This window comes from Ambystoma mexicanum, chromosome 11, assembly GCF_040938575.1.
Source record: "Ambystoma mexicanum isolate Mex_15411 chromosome 11, UKY_AmexF1_1, whole genome shotgun sequence".
Classification (NCBI taxonomy): Eukaryota; Metazoa; Chordata; class Amphibia; order Caudata; family Ambystomatidae; genus Ambystoma; species Ambystoma mexicanum.
In genome coordinates, this window is record NC_090934.1 from 889909548 (window position 1) to 889929624 (window position 20077).

General features: G+C 47.3%; 1 protein-coding gene across 1 annotated transcript in view; it reads right to left on the minus strand.

Annotated features, from left to right (window-relative positions):
- The window catches only part of LOC138503894 (mucin-5B-like), a 1431798-nt gene that overhangs the window by 1158851 nt on the left and 252870 nt on the right, over nt 1–20077 (minus strand). Inside the window, exon 11 of the mRNA XM_069623965.1 lies at nt 4121–4173. Coding sequence (XP_069480066.1) covers nt 4121–4173 — 53 coding nt within the window. The remainder of the gene's footprint in view (nt 1–4120; nt 4174–20077) is intronic.

A 20077-nucleotide genomic window follows, 5' to 3' on the forward strand; every position in this document is an offset into this window, starting at 1 on the left:
CAGGTCACCTAAACTCTGCTATTGGCCTAGTTCTGGCTGTTGTTTTCTCTGTAAGTGCCACTGATACGTCAAAACTATTGCATTAGAGTCCAAACAGGGAGGAATGGCCTATGAGGAGGGACACAAAGCTTTTAGGTTTTGTTTGGTTATTTGGCCACCCGTTAACTGGCCATGGCCATGCTAATCTCTGTGGTCATTCCCTCCCAGTTCCTGCCCCTCCGCCAGCTCCTCATGGGAACTCTTTGAGCTCTCTTTAATTAAGCCTTACCATCATTTTTGCACTCAAACTACCTGCCAGTGTTCATTCAAAGCAGTCTTGTGAGAGGTAATTACTTATGTAGAGATGTTAACATTCTACTGGTGTAGTAAAAATATCTTAACCAGATCTACCTTCAGCCACTCCACTTATAAGAACTATGCATGTCCTTCATTGAAGTGCTATTAAAAGCAAGCATTGGCAAAGCCACACGTTTTGGCTTGTGTATAAGTGTTGTGCATTTGTCAGGCACTGCTAACAAACGCTCAGGTACTCTCACCATTTTGCACCTGCTAGTGGATGCCCCAAGCCTACACAAAAGCCCAAACTGTTGGCCTTGCCAATGCTTGTTAATATTTAGAATCTACATATTGATTATGGACGGCTTGTACTGTTGTGTTTCAGCATTATACTATTTGAATATGTTTGATCCTCTTCTTGTGCTTTACAACTGCACTTTGTAGTGGAACTTTGTATTGTTAATGCAATTATATAATGTACTTGTTTACAGTGGATCAGCACACTAAGTTCACTTGCATTCACTTAAGCACACTCAGCCTGACTCACAAATCGTTTTTCAATGGGATATTGCCATTGAAAAAGCGCCTTACGAATCAAGCCTGCTGGCTTGTATATGGGTTGAATTGCAAATACAGAGTTCAGCAATTCGAGCAAAATGCACTTGGTACAAATCCTCCCTGAAATGTATGAATAACCTAGGTTTATTTATTGATATGTAAGTTTCTGCAGTTATTAATTGTGATGAATGTGTGTTATATCCGTGTTGTGTGATTACCTGACTATAAAAGACACAGAAAGACAATCTAAGGTAATGTTGATGAGGCCATTCTTCTATGCCTCACTTTGACACTGAGATTGCCCTTTTCTGAGCAGACGACTAGAAAAGAGCTGCTGGTTACATGTTTCAGACTATTCATGTACACTATCATTTACTGTTTTCACCGACTTACCCCGCCGTACCCTGCCCATTTTCTTCCCTTTAGGGGCAGATGAACAACTTCACTCACTCGACGCAATTAGCTTTTCTTACAGAAAATCCAGGCCATGCTGTTAGAAACCTTGACATTTATAAATGACACTGGCGCTCATTTTCTTGAGGTGTGTAATGTAAATGGAAGGTGTAAAAGCCTGGACTAAGGCTTTTACCTCTTAAATTCCTGTCACGCCCCACTTCCAAACCATGGAGAGGAGGGCAGAACGCAACTTGCAATGAAGCTGCTCCCTTCCTCTCCGCCCATACAAATACTGCCAGCATTTGCGCAGGCATGGATTTTCAATGCGGGCACAACTTCTGTGGATTCATAGGGGGCTTGCCAGCCTTATTGGCCAGCAAACAGAAGGCAGGCTTCATAGGGATCCGTTGTAAACGTCGCCTGCCATCTGTACATGGTAGGCAGCGTTTACTTAATTTGCATGGAGCAGTGCAAAAGTGCCGCCTTAAAAGGTGGCTTACATGCTAGAACACTGCCTTTAGCCCTGCACGTTTGCACTGCGCCATACAAATGACCAATTTGGCAGTGAGCACCCACCTACGTGTATGTCACATACCGCCGAATTACGGGGTTCGTGACTATGAACCATTTTTTTTGTTTGAAAGAGATCATGAGTTACAATCAAGTGATTCGTGTGGCTGTGATCAAAATAGTCGTAATCATTGTGAAATCATGCCACCGCAGGGAATAAGAAGTGCAAATTGCAGATTCAGGTGGAGTTATTAGAAAGGATGATGCCTATGTTTTATTTATTTATTGTGCATTTTCATGGCGCCTATACATCAAGTAAATTCTGTTTCAAAGCACCCACAGGGCAACGGGGAGGGAACATCACAATGAAAGGCAAATATAAACATGAAAGAGAGATGCGATCCTACTAGGCCTTGTGAGCATTCAGAACATGCAACTGCAGAGAGCGGGAAGGGATGAGGGAGGGGGAGTAAGCGCTAGGAGTACCACAGAGGGAAGTTCTAGGGAATATGTTGCAAGTAGCTGTTAAATGACTGGCAGAGATCACTTGGTATATAAGCAGGCCTGTGGTAGCACCGGCCACCGGCCAGTGGGCACCAAGCAAGTCCTGGGAGTGGGCAGAGGCTAAAGGCTATTGTGGTGGGAGGCCAGGACCCAGGTGGACATTCCTGTGGGATTTAGCAAAGTAGGGAGGGAGGGAAGGAGAAGGTGAAAAGGAAAGTCTTGACGAGCTTCCAGAATTTGAGGAGACCTGGCTCAAGATGAAGAGGAATGGGAAGGCTGTTCCATAGGAGGGAACTAGCCCAGGAAAGAGATCAGCCAGCACCCTACTGTTTAGCGAATCACTATACACACAGAGAGTTGGTGCCAGAGGAACGTAAAGCTCTGGAAGGAGTGTATTTAGTGAGAACCAGTTGTAGATAGCACGGTCCCCAGCCCCAGAAAGCCTTTTGGATGATGAAGAGGGATTTTAATTTTATCCTTGCAGCAACCTGGAGCCAGTGGAGAGTTTAGGGCCGTAGAGATGTGGTCCCTGGACTTGAGGCCAATGATAATCTTGCAGACCAATTCTGGAACAGCTGGAGGGGTCGTAGAGAGGAAGAGGGTAGATTAAGGGAGAGGCTATTGCAGTAGTCGAGCCTAGAGAGAACCAGAACTCTAGAGACTTTCAACATCTGGGACAAAGTGTGCAAAGGAAGGATTCCTTTGAGGAGGCGGAGTTGAAAAAAGGCCTTCTTGACAAGGTCCTTGATGTGAAGAGGAAGGAAACAAAGGAGTCGAAGATCACTCCAAGTATTTTAGACAGAGCTGAAGTAGAATGCTGAGAGCCCATGCAGGGAGGCCAGAGCGAGGGGAAGAAAGAGGGAGGAGGAGTCCCAATGGGAAAGATCTCAGTCTTGCTGGCATTGAGGCAGGGATCATTTGAGGCACACCAGGACTGGATGGCAGATAGTCAGGAAGGCTAGTTTAGAGTCAGCCTTTCTGAACTCATATTACAACCCTTTTCCTTTCTAGAACATTCTCTCCCTGACATAATCTTAACCTGTAATGTGGGGTTTCCAGCAACAGTGGGCCTACTTTGGAAGCTCATTTAAAAGTACGTGCCATGATGGTCTTGAATAGGTTTGGTTATTAGGTGGCCCTGTGAACATTTCCTATATGATGAAACTATTGTCATCGGGAGACAGATGGGATGTGAGGAGGTACACACACCGTATGCCTGAGTGTACCTATTGGCTGTCCATGGCTGTGATAGTCCCTATTGACAGTCCAGCCCACAACTTGTCCCTACCCCTCTGCCTAAAACAGATCCCTCTGGGATCTCTTTGAGATAGTTCTCTGCTTTTTGAGCATCCTTCTGGAAGTGTAATGCTTTAATGTGACTCTTGGCGGTGGATCACTCGGCTCGCGCGTCGATGAAGAACGCAGCTAGCTGCGAGAATTAGTGTGAATGCTTTAATTGCAGCTATAAAACAGCTTCTGGCACTACACATTTCTTAACGAAGTGTGCCCTCCAGACACTTGATTTATAAAGAGTATATGTGTCTTTGTATCTGTGTCTTACACTGAATATCTTGAACGAACAAAACCATTGGTTTCTGCTCGTGTATGGGCATAAGGTTGGCATGTACCAGACACTGGCACAATGTGCTCAGGTGCTAACACAATTTTCCAGTTATTGCCATTTTATCACCAGATAGTACCATTATAAGAGCCTGGAAATGTTGATCCCATGCCTACACTAAAGCCAAAACAGTTGGATTTGTCAAAGCCTGTTTAGTGGCTGCTTCTGGACAGTGGGGAACACATGCTAAATTGGTTCATCTGAAAAACATTAGGCAGGGTTCTTACAAATCATATATGTAAGGAAATGTCTTACCTGTTATGTTCCCAAAATCATTTTGACAGTGTATTTTCCCCAGGGAGCAGGTGCTGGAAAATAAAATCATAATAGTCAAACGTTGGTTATAATTTGCTCTCTTCATTCTGTCCCGTAACTATACCTGATATTTTCCGTGAATAAGAAATGCCTAGTATGGTTGAAGGTGAAAGGAAAGCATAAGACCTACGTGCAGTATATACTTCACTTACTAAAATAATAGTCAACCAAACAAGCATCAACAAAAGCATAAACTTGATATTTCAAATTGAATATAAATATTTGAGTTAAACGGACGCACATATTGCAATTGTATGCCAGGTGATGACATCATATGACACCATAGTCACTTCATCTTTGTTAGGTAATTGGCATCACAAGCCCAGCTACACACATTCAGATATCCAGGTACTTTCACGGGTGCCACATTTTGGTATCATGTGCCCCGGTGTTTTCATAATTTCACAGCTTTGAACATCATGTGTCAAGGTACTAGCACCATCAGCCAAGTCCTGATATCAGATGTCCAGGTGCTGAACCCATGTATGAAGTATCGACCTTAGATGCTGAGGCATTGATTCAATCTTTGGGTAAGGCCATATTCCTAAGTACTCACACCATTTCCCAGTTATTGCTATCATCCTTCTGAGTGCTAAAACTGTTTAGGGAATTATTGCCACAGTATGCACATATTTGCACATCATTTGGGAATTTTATATATTGTGTGCACACAGCACACGATAAATGGAACCATGAAATGAATAGGCGCATATAATATTGTCCATTAACTGTTATCAGATACCATATACTATGTCTTCTATCATATACCCATGTGTTTACACCACATGTCCAGTTTTGTTGAAATGCCAAGATATTAACAGCATATATGACACTTTGCCATCAAATGCCTAAGCACCCACACCATTCACTAGAAATAATAATGAAATTCCCAGGCACTCATATGCCAGTTTTTAATATTATTGACCCTGATACACCAAGTATCATCAATATATGCCAAGGTACTCAAACCATATGCTGGGTTTTACTATTATTTAAACTGCCAATAATGCCATAAACCAGGAAAAGCCCTGCAATCACACAGTCGGACAGGTATTGTAATAACATGCAGACATATGTTTCCTGTGTGGAAGTGAAGGGAAGCCTCCATGCTTTCTCTATCTTGAGGCACCAACTGCAAGCAAGTCAAATTCCTATGGATTTGCAGAGGATGGACACCGAATGGGGCCACAATCATTCCGATTCGTAGGCAATATAAGAGGACTAGTTGGAGACTACCATTTCCCCTCTGCTCTCTATGGCAACACATACCACTTCTTCATAGACACAGAGCTGGGAGATGACCATGGCACATGACAGATTCTAGGGTCTGGTGAACCGGGTAGCTGACTGGGGGGCAGAGTAGGATGTGACTTTGTTAAGGCAAGTGCGTATTAGCCCCCGGGTGGAGGCCTTTACCCAATTAACATACTAATCGGAAGTGTCAGAGGACAGAATCCTGATAGAGCTTGTCAGTTTCAGTGTCTCTAATTTCATTTTCCACCCACTCACTCTCACATTTGGACCATGTTCAGATCAGCCAGAAACCTAGTTTAACTGGCCACTACAGTTCCCAGAGATAAAGGGAGATGAATTGTATATCCCCAAAATCGCCTGGAAATGACATCAAAAATGGTACAATGATGAAATCCATCCGCCTTATGATTGCTGAGAAAAAGGCCTACGTTATAATAGTACTTTTAAATTAATTGTGCCTCTGTATTTTCAGCAAAAGGGGGATATGCTTCACGCAGCACAGCCATCTGTCTCCCTGGGCCAGCCTGTCACAGGATTTTTTATATGAGTCTCTCTGAAGTTGGTAGTTTTCTCTTTGAAGTTGCATCCCCCAGCCTTCACAGCTTTTGGTCATGCTCCAGCTAAGGGGAACTTGTCCTGCAGTAACTGCCTTGAGAGCAAGAACGTCTGTGGAAAACTGGCTTTTGACACTTTCGGAAGGAAATGTTATTGTGGTTGGTCATTAGATGGGAGATGTGACATCCGGGATGAGAGTGGGAGTTTTCCTTGTGATTTTTTGCCCTAAACCAGCAAAAAGGGTCAGCCTTGGGCTGACATTTGTTGATGAAGACAAAGTGGCTCTTCAAAAGTCACTGGAGTTTTTTGGGCGAACATAATATATATTGCTCTTTGTCAACCCCACACATCATGTTTTGTATTCCTGACATTTTTCTGTGAGCAGTCATATTTGTTCAGTTTTATTTTTTCAAACTGTTTTTATTTGCACCGGCATGTGCAGGCCGTTTTTGTTTTCATTATTTAAAAATTCTGTTTTCCATGTGACAGGGATCTTTGATTCCTCCTTCTTTTGTAAATTAAAATGCTGCTTATCCATTGGTAATGACATGTAGGCCCCTTTCCACATTGCTCTTTAATATTTCACTTGAAAAACAAAACATGAGTCCAGGCCGTTTTAGTTTCAGTGTTTAAAATGCCTGCCATTCATGTGAAAGGGACTTCTGTTTGGGGCCTTTAATTGCACCCCACAATATTCAACCAGCGGGTCATCTTGCTTACCTATTTCTTCTCACAGTATCACCCTTGTCATGATAAGCACATGGATTCATCAGTCTGAGCTCCAGAGGGCCATTTTCATAACTCAATGTATAGTGATGGCCTTAGTCATAGAAAGGGGACACACAACCCTCTTCAGGCCATTGTAAGGTACAGAAATGTCCATAGTCATAGAAAGATGATTCAACAGTCCTCATCCGGTCCTTATACACATGGTCATAGAAGGAGGACTACTATTTATAGTAACAACCATTGCCATATAAAAAAGGACCAATAAATCTCTTCAGTTCATTGTAAGGTAGAGTGATAACAATAGTCAAAAAAAGAGGACTAAACAGTCCTCTTCCATTCCTTATATACATGGTCATAAAAATAGGACAACTCTCTGGTTTCATATTGATTAAACAAATCATAAGTTGAGCATCGATCCATAATCAAAATATATATGGTTCAATTGGTAGGGATAATCATTCCCTGAATTCAAATTTTTCAAGTAAAATAATATGCAAGCTATCTCATCAACCCTCATATTAGGAACTTGTGAATTCAAAATCGAATCCTCAATTATTTACTTGTTATTGGTATTTGACCAAACTAATGTTCGTCAAACATTCAATGAACGCTCATCAGAAATACCTTTGTACTGGGACTTCCAACATTTTGGAACCACTTAACAGCAAATCCTCAATGCTAAAGACCCAGATCTACATTGATTAATTAAGAAGATGATCATGGGTACCTATTGATTTCCACTCCCACAGTATGTTTGGGCCACTGCTTTTAAAGGTTAACTGAAGCGTGCTGTTGGCATGTATTTGGTATGTAACTGGTTTAGTAGATGTTTTTTTTGTGTTATGTTTTGTACACAATGATATATATAATTTAAAGTTGGGCCCATCACAGGATGCTAGAGATTTTAAGAGCATAGACACCAAAGGAATAATACAGTGGACGATAAGCATAAGTTGAGAATGAATATTTATCATTTAAAAATATATATGTATGGCTGTATGTACTTTCCAGGGTCAAATGTGGGATCCAGTATATACACTGTATATTGAGTAAATATTATAGAAGTTTAGGTTTACATGTACATTGTGGTGTGGTAGGTTAAAACTTGCCATTAATGATGATTTTCTTTTTTATTTTTGTGTGTATTATTTATGTTTACTGCTGCTGGTACCAAGATTATGATTAATTAATGTATTAGTCAAAAGAATTGATGTAGCCCGGAAAAAGCTCAATAGAGGCCACAAAAGATTTAATGTGACATCTAAATGAAACACCTGTCTGTTTTATTGTTGTGTATTGCATAGATATTTCAAATTTGCACAATTTGGCATTTATTTTTTGTATTTTGTGGATGTATCAAATTTGCAGCTTGCATTGACAAACTTTCAAAAAAGTAGGTTTAAGAAATATGGAAATGATTGGTTTACAAGGTGTCATTTTCAGGATGAATTAAAAATTGATTAAACATTATAACATTAACATAGATCTGGTATAAATGTGTGTTAAATAAGTGTGGTGCATTCAGGGTTTATTGTTTTATTCATTATTCCCACTACTGAAAAGTACCATTTAAAGTCCCATTTTGTTTTGTCTTGCATTTATTTGACTTTTTATTATCCTGGAGGCCTTGATACACAAAGCGAAAAAGGCTGTATAATTTTCCTATTTTGGTCTAGGGGAACTAGAATCTGTCAGAGAATGCAACTCACTCTAGTTCCCCACACCCTTGGAATTACTTCTGATGTATTTGAGCTTTCTATGTCTTGTTTAAATTGTGCCATCAGTAAAGTCTGCAACTCCAGCCTTGCAAAACAAACAGAAAATTACATATGGGCAATTTTTAAATCACTAGTCTAATTTTAAAATATCACTAATCCATGATGCAAGGTCAGATCAATTTGTAAAAGGTGCATTTTGTAGCTAGAAATTATATTTACCAAGCAATGTAAGACACTGTATAGGGTACCATGTAAAGAATAGGATATAATCAGGAAAAATACATGTCTCCTCATGTGTGTTTGTGTTTTTTCCTAATTGTGCATACTGATCTACCAATTACATGATATAGGTTTTATTATGCTAGCATATTTTAATCAAAATTAGGAACCAAAACAAAATTTACATCTTTTGGGTTGGAGTGATTTCCCCCTCCCATCTATGTCATGGGACTGCTAAAAACCTCACCTCTGCCAAAAGCTCAGGGCGGAGACAAAGGGAAGTAATAAAGACACACAAAATAGAGGGGAGATCGGAAGATGGAGATGGTGAGATGAATCTTGGATGATTTGGAAAACAACTGGAGGGAGGTAGCATTCTGTGCATTTATATTAAATGCAGACTGTTTTTGTAAATGTAAGTACTATTAAATTTAACCCATGGCTCATGTCGACAAAGAATCATGCAGACCATAGTGTCATCGCAAAACACTATTGCCTCATGTCATATCAAGCAATAAGCATACTGAGGTGAGTCTAGTTATAATTGATATATTTTGAATTTCGAAATTAGTGCATAGAATACATACTATTCTTAAAATCCAGTGCAAAATATTAATACCTCTGCAATCCCCTATCTTTGAATGCACAGTCAGGCTCATGTGTACTGTGAAAGGGTAAGGTGGTGGGGTTTAGCTAAGTATCTTTCACTGGGGAATAGTGTATGATCATCCCAAAAACTCAGTTTGACTGAAAACTATACGCAGGCTTATGGAAAGCTATATGTACCCACACAGACAGTTGCACATATATATATAGATGGCAAGTAGCATGCTCATGTTCAGTAAAAGTCATACAAACAGGTTCATAGAAAGATGCACCCACATATTCAGAGAAAACAACATAAATGTGTGTTCAGAACACAGTCAACAAATCCCTGAGAGCATAACTTCAAATTGAAACCTCAAATAGCCAAATACATGCTGGTCATTGTTTGCATTTGAATGACTTGCACAATGCCAATACATTCACTAGATCACATTGGTACAGGGGAGCTGAATAGAATGGGTTTTTGTTCTGAAATAGTATGTATTCAAGTAATTTCTCTCATACCATACTTGTCTTGATACTGTCGAAAAACAAGTATTCTGAAAAGTGCATGCAATGGCCAAGGAGTGGCAATGTTTGCATTGAAGTAAAATTGGGTTGCTTAGATAAAAAAAAATATTGAATGAGTATGTAGAATGCCTATTATCATTTAGAGTAGAATGCATACATATATTGCATTGATAGTAAATGCCTGAATGACTACTAGACTCATGGAGGCAGAAACACTTGTTTTCCTAACTATTTAAAGGGTAATTCATAGATTTCAGCACAGAGGCATTTTGAGCGCTGGCGCAGAGAACATCCTGCAGCGCCAGTTACGCCCCCAAGAACACCCCTTGCGCAAGGATAAGGCATTGAAATCCCCAATGCAGCGCAAAGGGCCGCGCTAACCCTGTACCAGTTCACAGGGCTGGGGCAGTGCATTTGGGGGGTGCGTGGGTAGATTCACACACGATATGCCTTGGTGAGCGGGGTACGTGTATTCGGAGGGGTGTGCGTGGAGAATCACTCACGAAATGCCTTGGGCAGTGGGGTACGTGTATTCTGAGGGGTGGGCGTGGAGAATCACACGCGATAGGCCTTGTGCGAGCGCGGTATGTGCATTCTGAGGGGTGCGCGTGGAGAATCATATGTGATAGGCCTTTTGCGAGCAGGGTACATGTATTCTGAGGGGTGTGCATGGAGAATCACACGCGATATGCCTTGGGGAGCAGGTTACGTGTATTCTGAGGGCTGCACGTGGAGAATCACACGCGATAGACCTTGTGCGAGCGGGGTAAGTGTATTCTGAGGGGTGCATATGGAGAAACATACGCGATAGGCCTTGTGTGAGAGGGGTACGTGTATTTCGGGGGTGTGCGTGGAGATTCACACGCGATAGGCCTTGTGCGAGTGGGGTACATGTATTCTGAGGGGTGCGTGTGGAGAATCACACACAATAGGCCTTGTGCGAGCGGGTTACGTGTATTCTGAGGGGTGCGCATGGAGAATCACACGCGATAGGCCTTGTGCGAGCGGGGTAGGTGTACTCTGAGGGGTGCGTGTGGAGAATCACACACAATAGGCCTTGTGCGAGCGGGGTACGTGTATTCTGAGGGGTGCGCGTGGAGAATCACACGTAATATGCCTTGGGGAGAGGGGGTACGTGTATTCTGAGGGGTGCGCGTGGAGAATCACACGCGATAGGCCTTGTGCGAGTGGGGTACGTGTATTCTGAGGGGTGTGCGTGGAGAATCACACACGATAGGCCTTGTGCGAGTGGGGTATATGTATTCTGAAGGGTGCGCGTGGAGAATCACACACGATAGGCCTTGTGCGAGCGGGGTGTGTGTATTTCGGGGATGCCCATGGAGCATCACACGCGATAGGTCTTGTGCGAGCGAGGTATGTGTATTCTGAGGGGTGCGTGTGGAGAATCACACGTGATAGGCCTTGTGCGAGCGGGGTACGTGTATTCAGAGGGGTGTGCATGGAGATTCACACGCGATATGCCATGGGGAGCAGGGTACGTGTATTCTGAGGGCTGCACATGGAGAATCACACGCGATAGGCCTTGTGCGAGCGGGGTAAGTGTATTCTGAGGGGTGCACGTGGAGAATCACACGCGATAGGCCTTGTGTGAGCGGGGTACGTGTATTTCGGGGGTGCACGTGGAGATTCACACGCGATAGGCCTTGTGCGAGTGGGGTACATGTATTCTGAGGGGTGCATGTGGAGAATCACACACAATATGCTTTGGGGATCGGGTTACGTGTATTCTGAGGGGTGCGAATGGAGAATCACACGCGATAGGCCTTGTGCGAGCGGGGTACGTGTACTCTGAGGGGTGCGTGTGGAGAATAACACACGATAGGCCTTGTGCGAGTGGGGTATGTGTATTCTGAGGGGTGCGCGTGGAGAATCACACGTAATATGCCTTGGGGAGAGGGGGTACGTGTATTCTGAGGGGTGCGCGTGGCGAATCACACGCGATAGGCCTTGTGCGAGCGGGGTACGTGTATTCTGAGGGGTGTGCGTGGAGAATCACATGCGATAGGCCTTGTGAGAGCGGGGTACGTGTATTCTGAGGGGTGTGCGTGGAGAATCACACATGATAGGCCTTGTGCGAGCGGGGTATGTGTATTTCAGGGATGCGCATGGAGAATCACATGCGATAGGCCTTGTGCGAGCAGGGTATGTGTATTCTGAGGTGTGTGCATGGAGAATCACACGCGATAGGCCTTGGGGAACGGGGTACGTGTATTCTGAGGGGTGCGCGTGGAGAATAACACACGATAGGCCTTGTGCGAGCGGGGTAAGTGTATTCTGAGGGGTGCACGTGGAGAATCACACGCGATAGGCCTTGTGTGAGCGGGGTACGTGTATTTCGGGGGTGCGCGTGGAGATTCACACATGATACGCCTTGTGCGAGTGGGGTACATGTATTCTGAGTGGTGCACGTCGAGAATCACATGCAATATGCCTTGGGGAGCGGGTTACGTGTATTCTGAGGGGTGCGAATGGAGAATCACACGCAATAGGCCTTGCGCGCTCGGGGTACGAGTACTCTGAGGGTTGTGCGTGGAGAATCACACAAGATAGGCCTTGTGCGGGCGGGGTACGTGTATTCTGAGGGGTGCGCGTGGAGAATCACACGTAATATGCCTTGGGGAGAGGGGTATGTGTATTCTGAGGGGTGCTCATGGAGAATCACACGCGATAGGCCTTGTGCGAGCGGGGTACGTGTATTCTGAGGGGTGTGCGTGGAGAATCACACGCGATAGGCCTTGTGCGAGTGGGGTATATCTATTCTGAAGGGTGCGCGTGGAGAATCACACACTATAGGCCTTGTGCGAGTGGGGTATGTGTATTTCGGGAATGCGCATGGAGAATCACACGCGATAGGCCTTGTGCGAGCGAGGTATGTGTATTCTGAGGGGTGCGCGTGGAGAATCACACGTGATAGGCCTTGTGCGAGCGGGGTACGTGTATTCTGAGGGGTGTGCATGGAGAATCACATGCGATATGCCTTGGGGAGCAGGGTACGTGTATTCTGAGGGGTGCGCGTGGAGAATCACACACAATAGGCCTTGTGCGAGCGGGGTAAGTGTATTCTGAGGGGTGCACGTGGAGAATCACACGCGATAGGCCTTGTGTGAGCGGGGTACGTGTATTTCGGGGGTGCGCGTGGAGATTCACACGCGATAGGCCTTGTGCGAGTTGGGTACATGTATTCTGAGGGGTGCACATGGAGAATCACATGCGATATGCCTTGGGGAGCAGGTTACGTGTATTCTGAGGGGTGCGAATGGAGAATCACACGCGATAGGCCTTGTGCGGGCGGGGTACGTGTATTCTGAGGGGTGCGCGAAGAGAATCACACGTAATATGCCTTGGGGAGAGGGGGTACGTGTATTCTGAGTGGTGTGCGTGGAGAATCACACGCGATAGGCCTTGTGCGAGCGGGTACATGTATTCTGAGGGGTGTGCGTGGAGAATCACACGCGATAGGCCTTGTGCGAGTGGGGTATATGTATTCTGAAGGGTGCGCGTGGAGAATCACACACGATAGGCCTTGTGCGAGCATGGTATATGTATTTCGGGGATGCGCAAGGAGAACCACACGCGATAGGCCTTGTGCGAGCAGGGTATGTGTATTCTGAGGTGTGCGCATGGAGAATCACACGCAATAGGCCTTGGGGAACGGGGTACGTGTATTCTGAGGGGTGCGCGTGGAGAATCACACACGATAGGCCTTGGGGAGCTGGGTATGTGTATTCTGAGGGGTGCGCGTGGAGCTTCTCCACGCAATAGGCCTTGTGCGAGAGGAGTACATGTATTCTGAGGGGTGCGCATGGAGAATCACACGCGATAGGCCTTGTGCTAGTGGGGTACGTGTATCTTGGGGGTGCGCGGGAAGTTTCACATGCAATTTGGCAGTGTGGGACCTCCCAGGTGTGCCATCTCCCCCTCCCCAGGCCCTGCAGGCATCCCACACCACAGGGGACTACCCTGCACCCCTGGCCATGCCCCGCAGGCAGCACATCCACCCAGCCCATGACCCCCAGCCAGCCCACATGTCACCATGCACCAGTGAGCACCGACTCATGTCCCCCTGCACCCCCACCCACCCAGTAGTGACAGGCACCTGCCAGCAGGCCCCGACTCATGTTCCCCTGCACCCCCACCCACCCAGCATTGACGGGCACCTGCCAGCAGGCCCCAACTCATGTCCCCCTGCACCCCCACCCACCCAGCAGTGACGGGCACCAACCAGCAGGCCCCGACTCATGTCTCCCTGCACCCCCACCCACCCAGCAGTGACGGGTACCTGCCAGCAGTTTTTTTTTGGTCCAAAACACAACAAAAACTATGAAGTCTGAATCCAAAGAAATCCAAATGAAAATGTGTCCGAAGTCTCAGGCCACCAAAGCAAATCCAAAGGAAACGGAAATAGTAAAATCCATTGCTCCATGGTGAGAAAAATAATAATAGAGAAATCCACTGTTCAACTATGTACAAAGAAGTAATCCAGGGTCCATGAGCCCAACGAATAAAATTAAACCTACCAAAAAAATCACCTAATAAAGAACTATATACAAAAAAGGTGGGGCATAGTCCAAGTGCCCCAAATGAATCAAAAACATAAAGGAAACCTAAAACTATGAACTATATACAATGGCGGCGGGCCATTGAAAAAAAAAAAAAACTCCCTGCGAATTGCCTCGAGGCACTCGGCCCGCCTCAGCGGCCTGCGCATGGAGTTCTCCGCCCTGACCATAGTGAGCCGTGCCTCTTCCGCCCGCCGCCGCTCCACATCTATGTGCTGGCCCAACCGCTGCCACATGGAAGACACTCCCATTCTGGGGTCCTCCTGCCCTCCGGCCGATGCCTACCCCTCTGATGTTGATGGCCCCAAGCCATCATCGCTTCCACCTTGAGACTGCTGCTCCTGTGCCTGTGCCCTGCCTCTTGCTGCCTGCATGTCCTCCTCCGGCTGGGGTGCAGTTGTTGGGGTGGCCACCCGTGCTGGACGTCTGACTCCCGACTGTGGCAGGGATTTGTCCTCTACCAGCCTGGCTGCTGGGTCAGAGGCAGCTCCACAGGGTACCCAGGTGATACATGGGCCGGAAGATGGCACGGAGGACGACTGGCGCATAGGGGGTTCAGGTGAGGAGGGGGTCGGAAGAAGGTCCAGCCCACAGAGGAATCCACCACTGGTGACCCATCCTAGAAGGTCAACGCGTTCAAAGAAGCATCCAAGATGAGGTGCAGTGTCTTCACAAAAACACTGAAGATCAGCTTGCATGCCCCATTGACGCAATGCTATCCCATCCAGGGCAGCCTCAACCCGGTCCCGGATTGCCATGTCTGCAGGGAGAGGAAGGCCAGTTGTGCGTTCATCCTCTCCCTGAAAACGGGTCTGGACGTAGGCATCCCTGCTGGTGCAGGATGATGCAGTCACAGGATCGGGGACAGGATTACACACAGGCACCTCCGCGGTGGCCTGTGCTTCCTCCTGTCCCTGCCCCTGGACTGCACCACCAGCACCAGTGGAATCCCCCCTCCAAAATCTGTGTGTGTCCCTTCCACGGCCTCCTCCTCAACCAAACCCCCCACCAACCTGGATGATTCTGTGCCATCTTCCTCCATCGAACCCTGTGGGGTCTCAGCTGCCCCTTGTGCTGCCGAGGAGTCCTCCTCCGACCTCCGCCTCTTGGATGTACCCTCAGCAGTTGCGGCCATGGATGCGGCACCAAACTCCTCACTCCCCGACGAGATGACAACATGGGAGGGGAGCAGGGTCTTGCGTCTCCGGCTGGCGGTGCGATCCCTGCCTCTTTGCTCCACAGCACCGTCTCAGCCCTCTTCATCAGTTGACACTGCAGACAGGGAGAGATAGAACACAGGCATCAGGGCACTGTACAATGGTCTGATACACACATGACAGTTGTACATGAGTGGCAGTGTCAAACTTCAAACATGGCATCACACTCCCCAACACACATGTCATTTCAACTCACACACGGCCACATCAACAGGATTGTTGCACCAGACAGCAGCATCCATACACAAACAACAGCATGAGCAGCCGAAGGTGAGCCTGACGTCTCATGCAACATGGGGAGTGCAGAACACATGCACACACACCACCAGACATACATGCATCTGTACATCTCCACCACCTGTCGCTGTGATAACATCCCCATCCATGTCACATCTGGCAATCAGCCTCCTACATGTCAGTGTCACATGCATTCATGGTGTATCACAGTTGCACACTTGTCAAATACACACACATGCAAATGTACATAGTGCTGATACATGCAGGTGGAAGCAGCATCCATGTGTGACAGCACAACCATGCCACAGTACATACACAGATAATCAAAAATGTGTGCACCCACACCTGCATTTGCCAAGCATGCTTACCAACACATACACCATAGATGTGTCTCACACATGAGAGGATTCACATGCGGCAGGCTCATTTCCCTGTACATACACATGCATACATGGCCCTACACAGACATATGTAAAACCTGCACACTCCTGCCACACCTCAACATGCACAGCCTCTAAGAAGTAGGCATGTACACTTACCGCGCGACTCCAGATGGGTCTGCCTCTCAAGGACCTGGCGGTGGAGCGCTGGGTGTATGCGTTCCAGGACCCTCATCTGGATGTTACTAAGGCGGACCCGGCACCCCTCTGCATCTGCTGCCTTCACGAGGCACCAGGCCTTGTTGAGGGTCCTGGACCTGAAGTCCCTCCAGCGCTTCTGGACGTGTTGAATGTCGCCGACTGCCACCCCCTCCTCGTTGATGTCAGTCATGATGTCCATCCAGGTCCTCTTCCGTCCTTCATTGTCAGCACGCAAACTTCCAAAGAGGGCATCATACTGCCCCAGGACTCGCTCCACCAGGATAGCAACTTCACTGGCACTGAAGCTGGTAGCCCTCTGCCTCTCTGGCTGGGGGTTGCCAGTGGTGCCAGATGGTGTTATGTCTGACATGGCAACCCCAGAGGCAGGTGTGGGTGGGTGACTGGGTCCAGGGGCTGGATTGTGGAGCGATGGTATAGCAGTCAGGAGTCTTCTGTTCCAGGAGGGGTGGTCACAGCAACTGCACCCTTGCCAATGGCTGACGTGCAGGCACCAAACAGCAGGGCACGTGGGCAGCAGGCAGGCAGCAGCAGATGGCAGGTGGGAGCGTGTTCGGGGCACTGGGGGGCAGGAAAATGGCCTTCTGGGCAGGAACGTGGTCTTCCGTGTATTGTTGCGTGGCCAGCTTGATACGGAGTGATTTGGCACGTGTAAAAAGTGCACGTCAGCATGTAATTCGAGGAAAGGCCCTTAGCGCGTAAACGTGTTTGTAACGTTACGCACATGGGTGTTTCCCCACGTCCGTGTGTTAGTGCGTATAATTCGAGAGCGTGTAACTGATGTGATTCGCGTGGGCGTTTCACTCGTGATGGGTGCATAGTGATTCAGCACGTGAAAAACAACATGTCAGCATGCAATTGGAGGAAAGGCTCTTAGCACGTACGCGTGTACGTGTGGCCTGGCTCAAAAGGCACGCATATGATGCCATTTCCTCGTACATGCTTTTTGTGGAGAGCGAGTGGGTGATTCTTGTATTTCTTGTCGGTTCACACACGATTACTACACAACGGTTCCAGTTCGTAATCCCTGTTTACTCAGACAGCGTTCAATTCTTCTTTTGGTGGGGGTGTTGCCAACATGCACATGTGTGTCTTTTTCACATTCTTTTTCCAGGCAGACGGTGAGTCGCGCACGTATTTTCCAACTGTGTGTCGCGTACCCCTTCAGAGGTCATTGTAGGCTTCGTGTATCACGCGTACGCTTATTTTTGTATTTCTGGGTGGCATAGCGTAGTGCGGGTGCATTTTTCCACGCATGTGGTCTACCAGGGGTTGTGTGCACGTTAAATATTGTTTTTGGGGTGCCTGTGCATTGCATGACCCATCATCTTCCCCCAGGGGTCACAGACAGCCTTTCAAGAGCACTAGGGTACGAATTCCATCTAGTACCCTACCTCTTTCACCCCAATTGCCCAGGACACTTGTTAACTGCAACTCCCATACGCACAACATGAGCGCCATGGTTGGGAGGCGACCAATCAGTAAGGGAGGCAAAGGTGGCCCAGCTCAAAGAGGTGGGCGTGGCAGCGGACGAGGCCAGGATGTGCAGGGGGGCCCAAGAGGCCAGTGTGTGGAGGACCAATCGGGGACACCTATGCCCCCCCCAATGATTGGGGGAAATGTAGCTGACGCCATCCCAGCTCAGCCCTTGTTAAACTGGCCCATATTGTCAACTGAACCGGCACAGGATGACTCCCAGGCTGACTTCCGTGTCACCAAGTCGGAGCCATGTGTGGCGGTGAAAGTTGCTGTCACCAGGCCACGTGGATCTGGGGCAGCAATGTCATCTGATGCCCCAAGTAGCCAGGGTGAGGAAGCTGCAGGGGCAGCTGCAGATCAATCCACCCCGGCTTCGAGTCTCCCAGCCGGGACATTGTCGGTCCAAGTCCATCACACCAAGGTTGGTCCTGCCAACATCACCCTGCAGCCAATGCCTGCAGTGAGACCTTTGGTCATTGTGCCTTTGGAAACTTCCAGTGCCCAGTCCACCTGCGCTTTTGCCCCTACCAACCAGAGCAGCGTAAGCCACTCAGGTCCGCACCACCTTCCAAGTAGAAGAAGGGTGCTCTTGCAGTACAGGCTGGGATCCCAGACACGGCTGCACACTCCGGCACATCAAGGAAGCCTAGTTTCAATGACGCCGAACTAGATGCACTTGTGGCCTATGTGTTGGCACATAGCCGTGAAATGGTGGTGACTGCATGGTGCAAGACTACGACTGCTCAACATAGGGCCCACTGGCAGACCATCGCGGACCGCATTAGTTCCCTTAGATTTGTGAAGCGCACAGCTGATGATTGCTCTAAGCGATGGAATGATCTGAAACGCAGAGCAAAGAACAAGCTGGCTTCCAATCATGCATCTACTCTGGTGACTGGTGGTGGGTCTCCACCAGAGGGCGACCAACTCACTGAACATGGAGGCTTCATCACAGAGGATCAGATCCGAGGCATGGGAGACCTACCAGATCTTGAAGAATTGTCTGGTGAGTGCCCATCCATGTGTATGTTGCTTGGGTGATGTGTTCTGATTGACTGCCAGGTGAGGCTGTGTAGTCATGACTGGTATGGGTCACCCATGTGGTCCCACCAAACCATTCTGCCGCATTGGGTTTGGGTATGACAGTATCTCTTCTGACCACAGTTGCCAATTTGCACCTGATTACTGCAGTTGACCTTCAACTGTCATCTTGCAACAACATTTTTACCACACATTTCTTTCCCGTACTGCCACAAATTTAACATACTTCAGTCATAGATTACACCCCACAATGGCCCACATTTATTACCTTGTTATGGGAATGATTTCAACATTCAGGCTGATTGAGTAATGTGCACCTACACATGGCCTGCACACAATCATTTTTGGCCCCTGTTTGTATGTTGAACATGACTGTTGTGTTCTGTCATGTTGAAGTGACCAACCAATGATGTATCCATGTACCTGCCATCACTGCATCAGTGTACAATGGATTTGTTGCAGCGTGTGGCACATGCATGTTTTGTCACACTATTTTGCATGTTTTATCTCATGATGTCCATCTCACAGGATGGGTGACAGTACTTATTTCATACCATATGGTTGGACTTGTCAAATGTACCATGGCTATGCTACGTGCCATCTGTGTGCCTGCATGTGTCATGTATGTGTATTGGACATGCCACTCACAGGCTAATGTGTGATGCCAGTGCTATCCAGCATGCAGCACATGTGTTGCTTTTCCATCTTGGAGTCATCAGTATCTGCTTTTTGCCTCCCCTTCCAACTCATTGATAGTGCATGCATGCCAGGGTTATTGTCATGTGGGACACGTGTCATTTATGGACTGGATCTCATCCTCGTCAGGCATATGTGTGTGTGCATTGGTGCTCATGCCTGTTTCCATTTGTTATCTTTCATGTTTTTGCAGGTGATGAGGCACTTGCTGCTGTTGAGGAGGAGGAGATGATGCAGACCCAGGAGGAACCACAGCCACAACCGGGTACCCGTGGAGGACGCGGGGTGGTGGTAGTCCTACAGACCATCATGTCCACGGGTGTCGCTGGGTACACCTCCGAAGACATCTATGGCTCAGGTGCTGAATCGGACATTGAGACATATGTACCGTCGCAGGTGAGTGTTTCTGGCAGGGATGCTGTTCTGTCCAACCCACCTGCACTGGGGGTGGACCCCT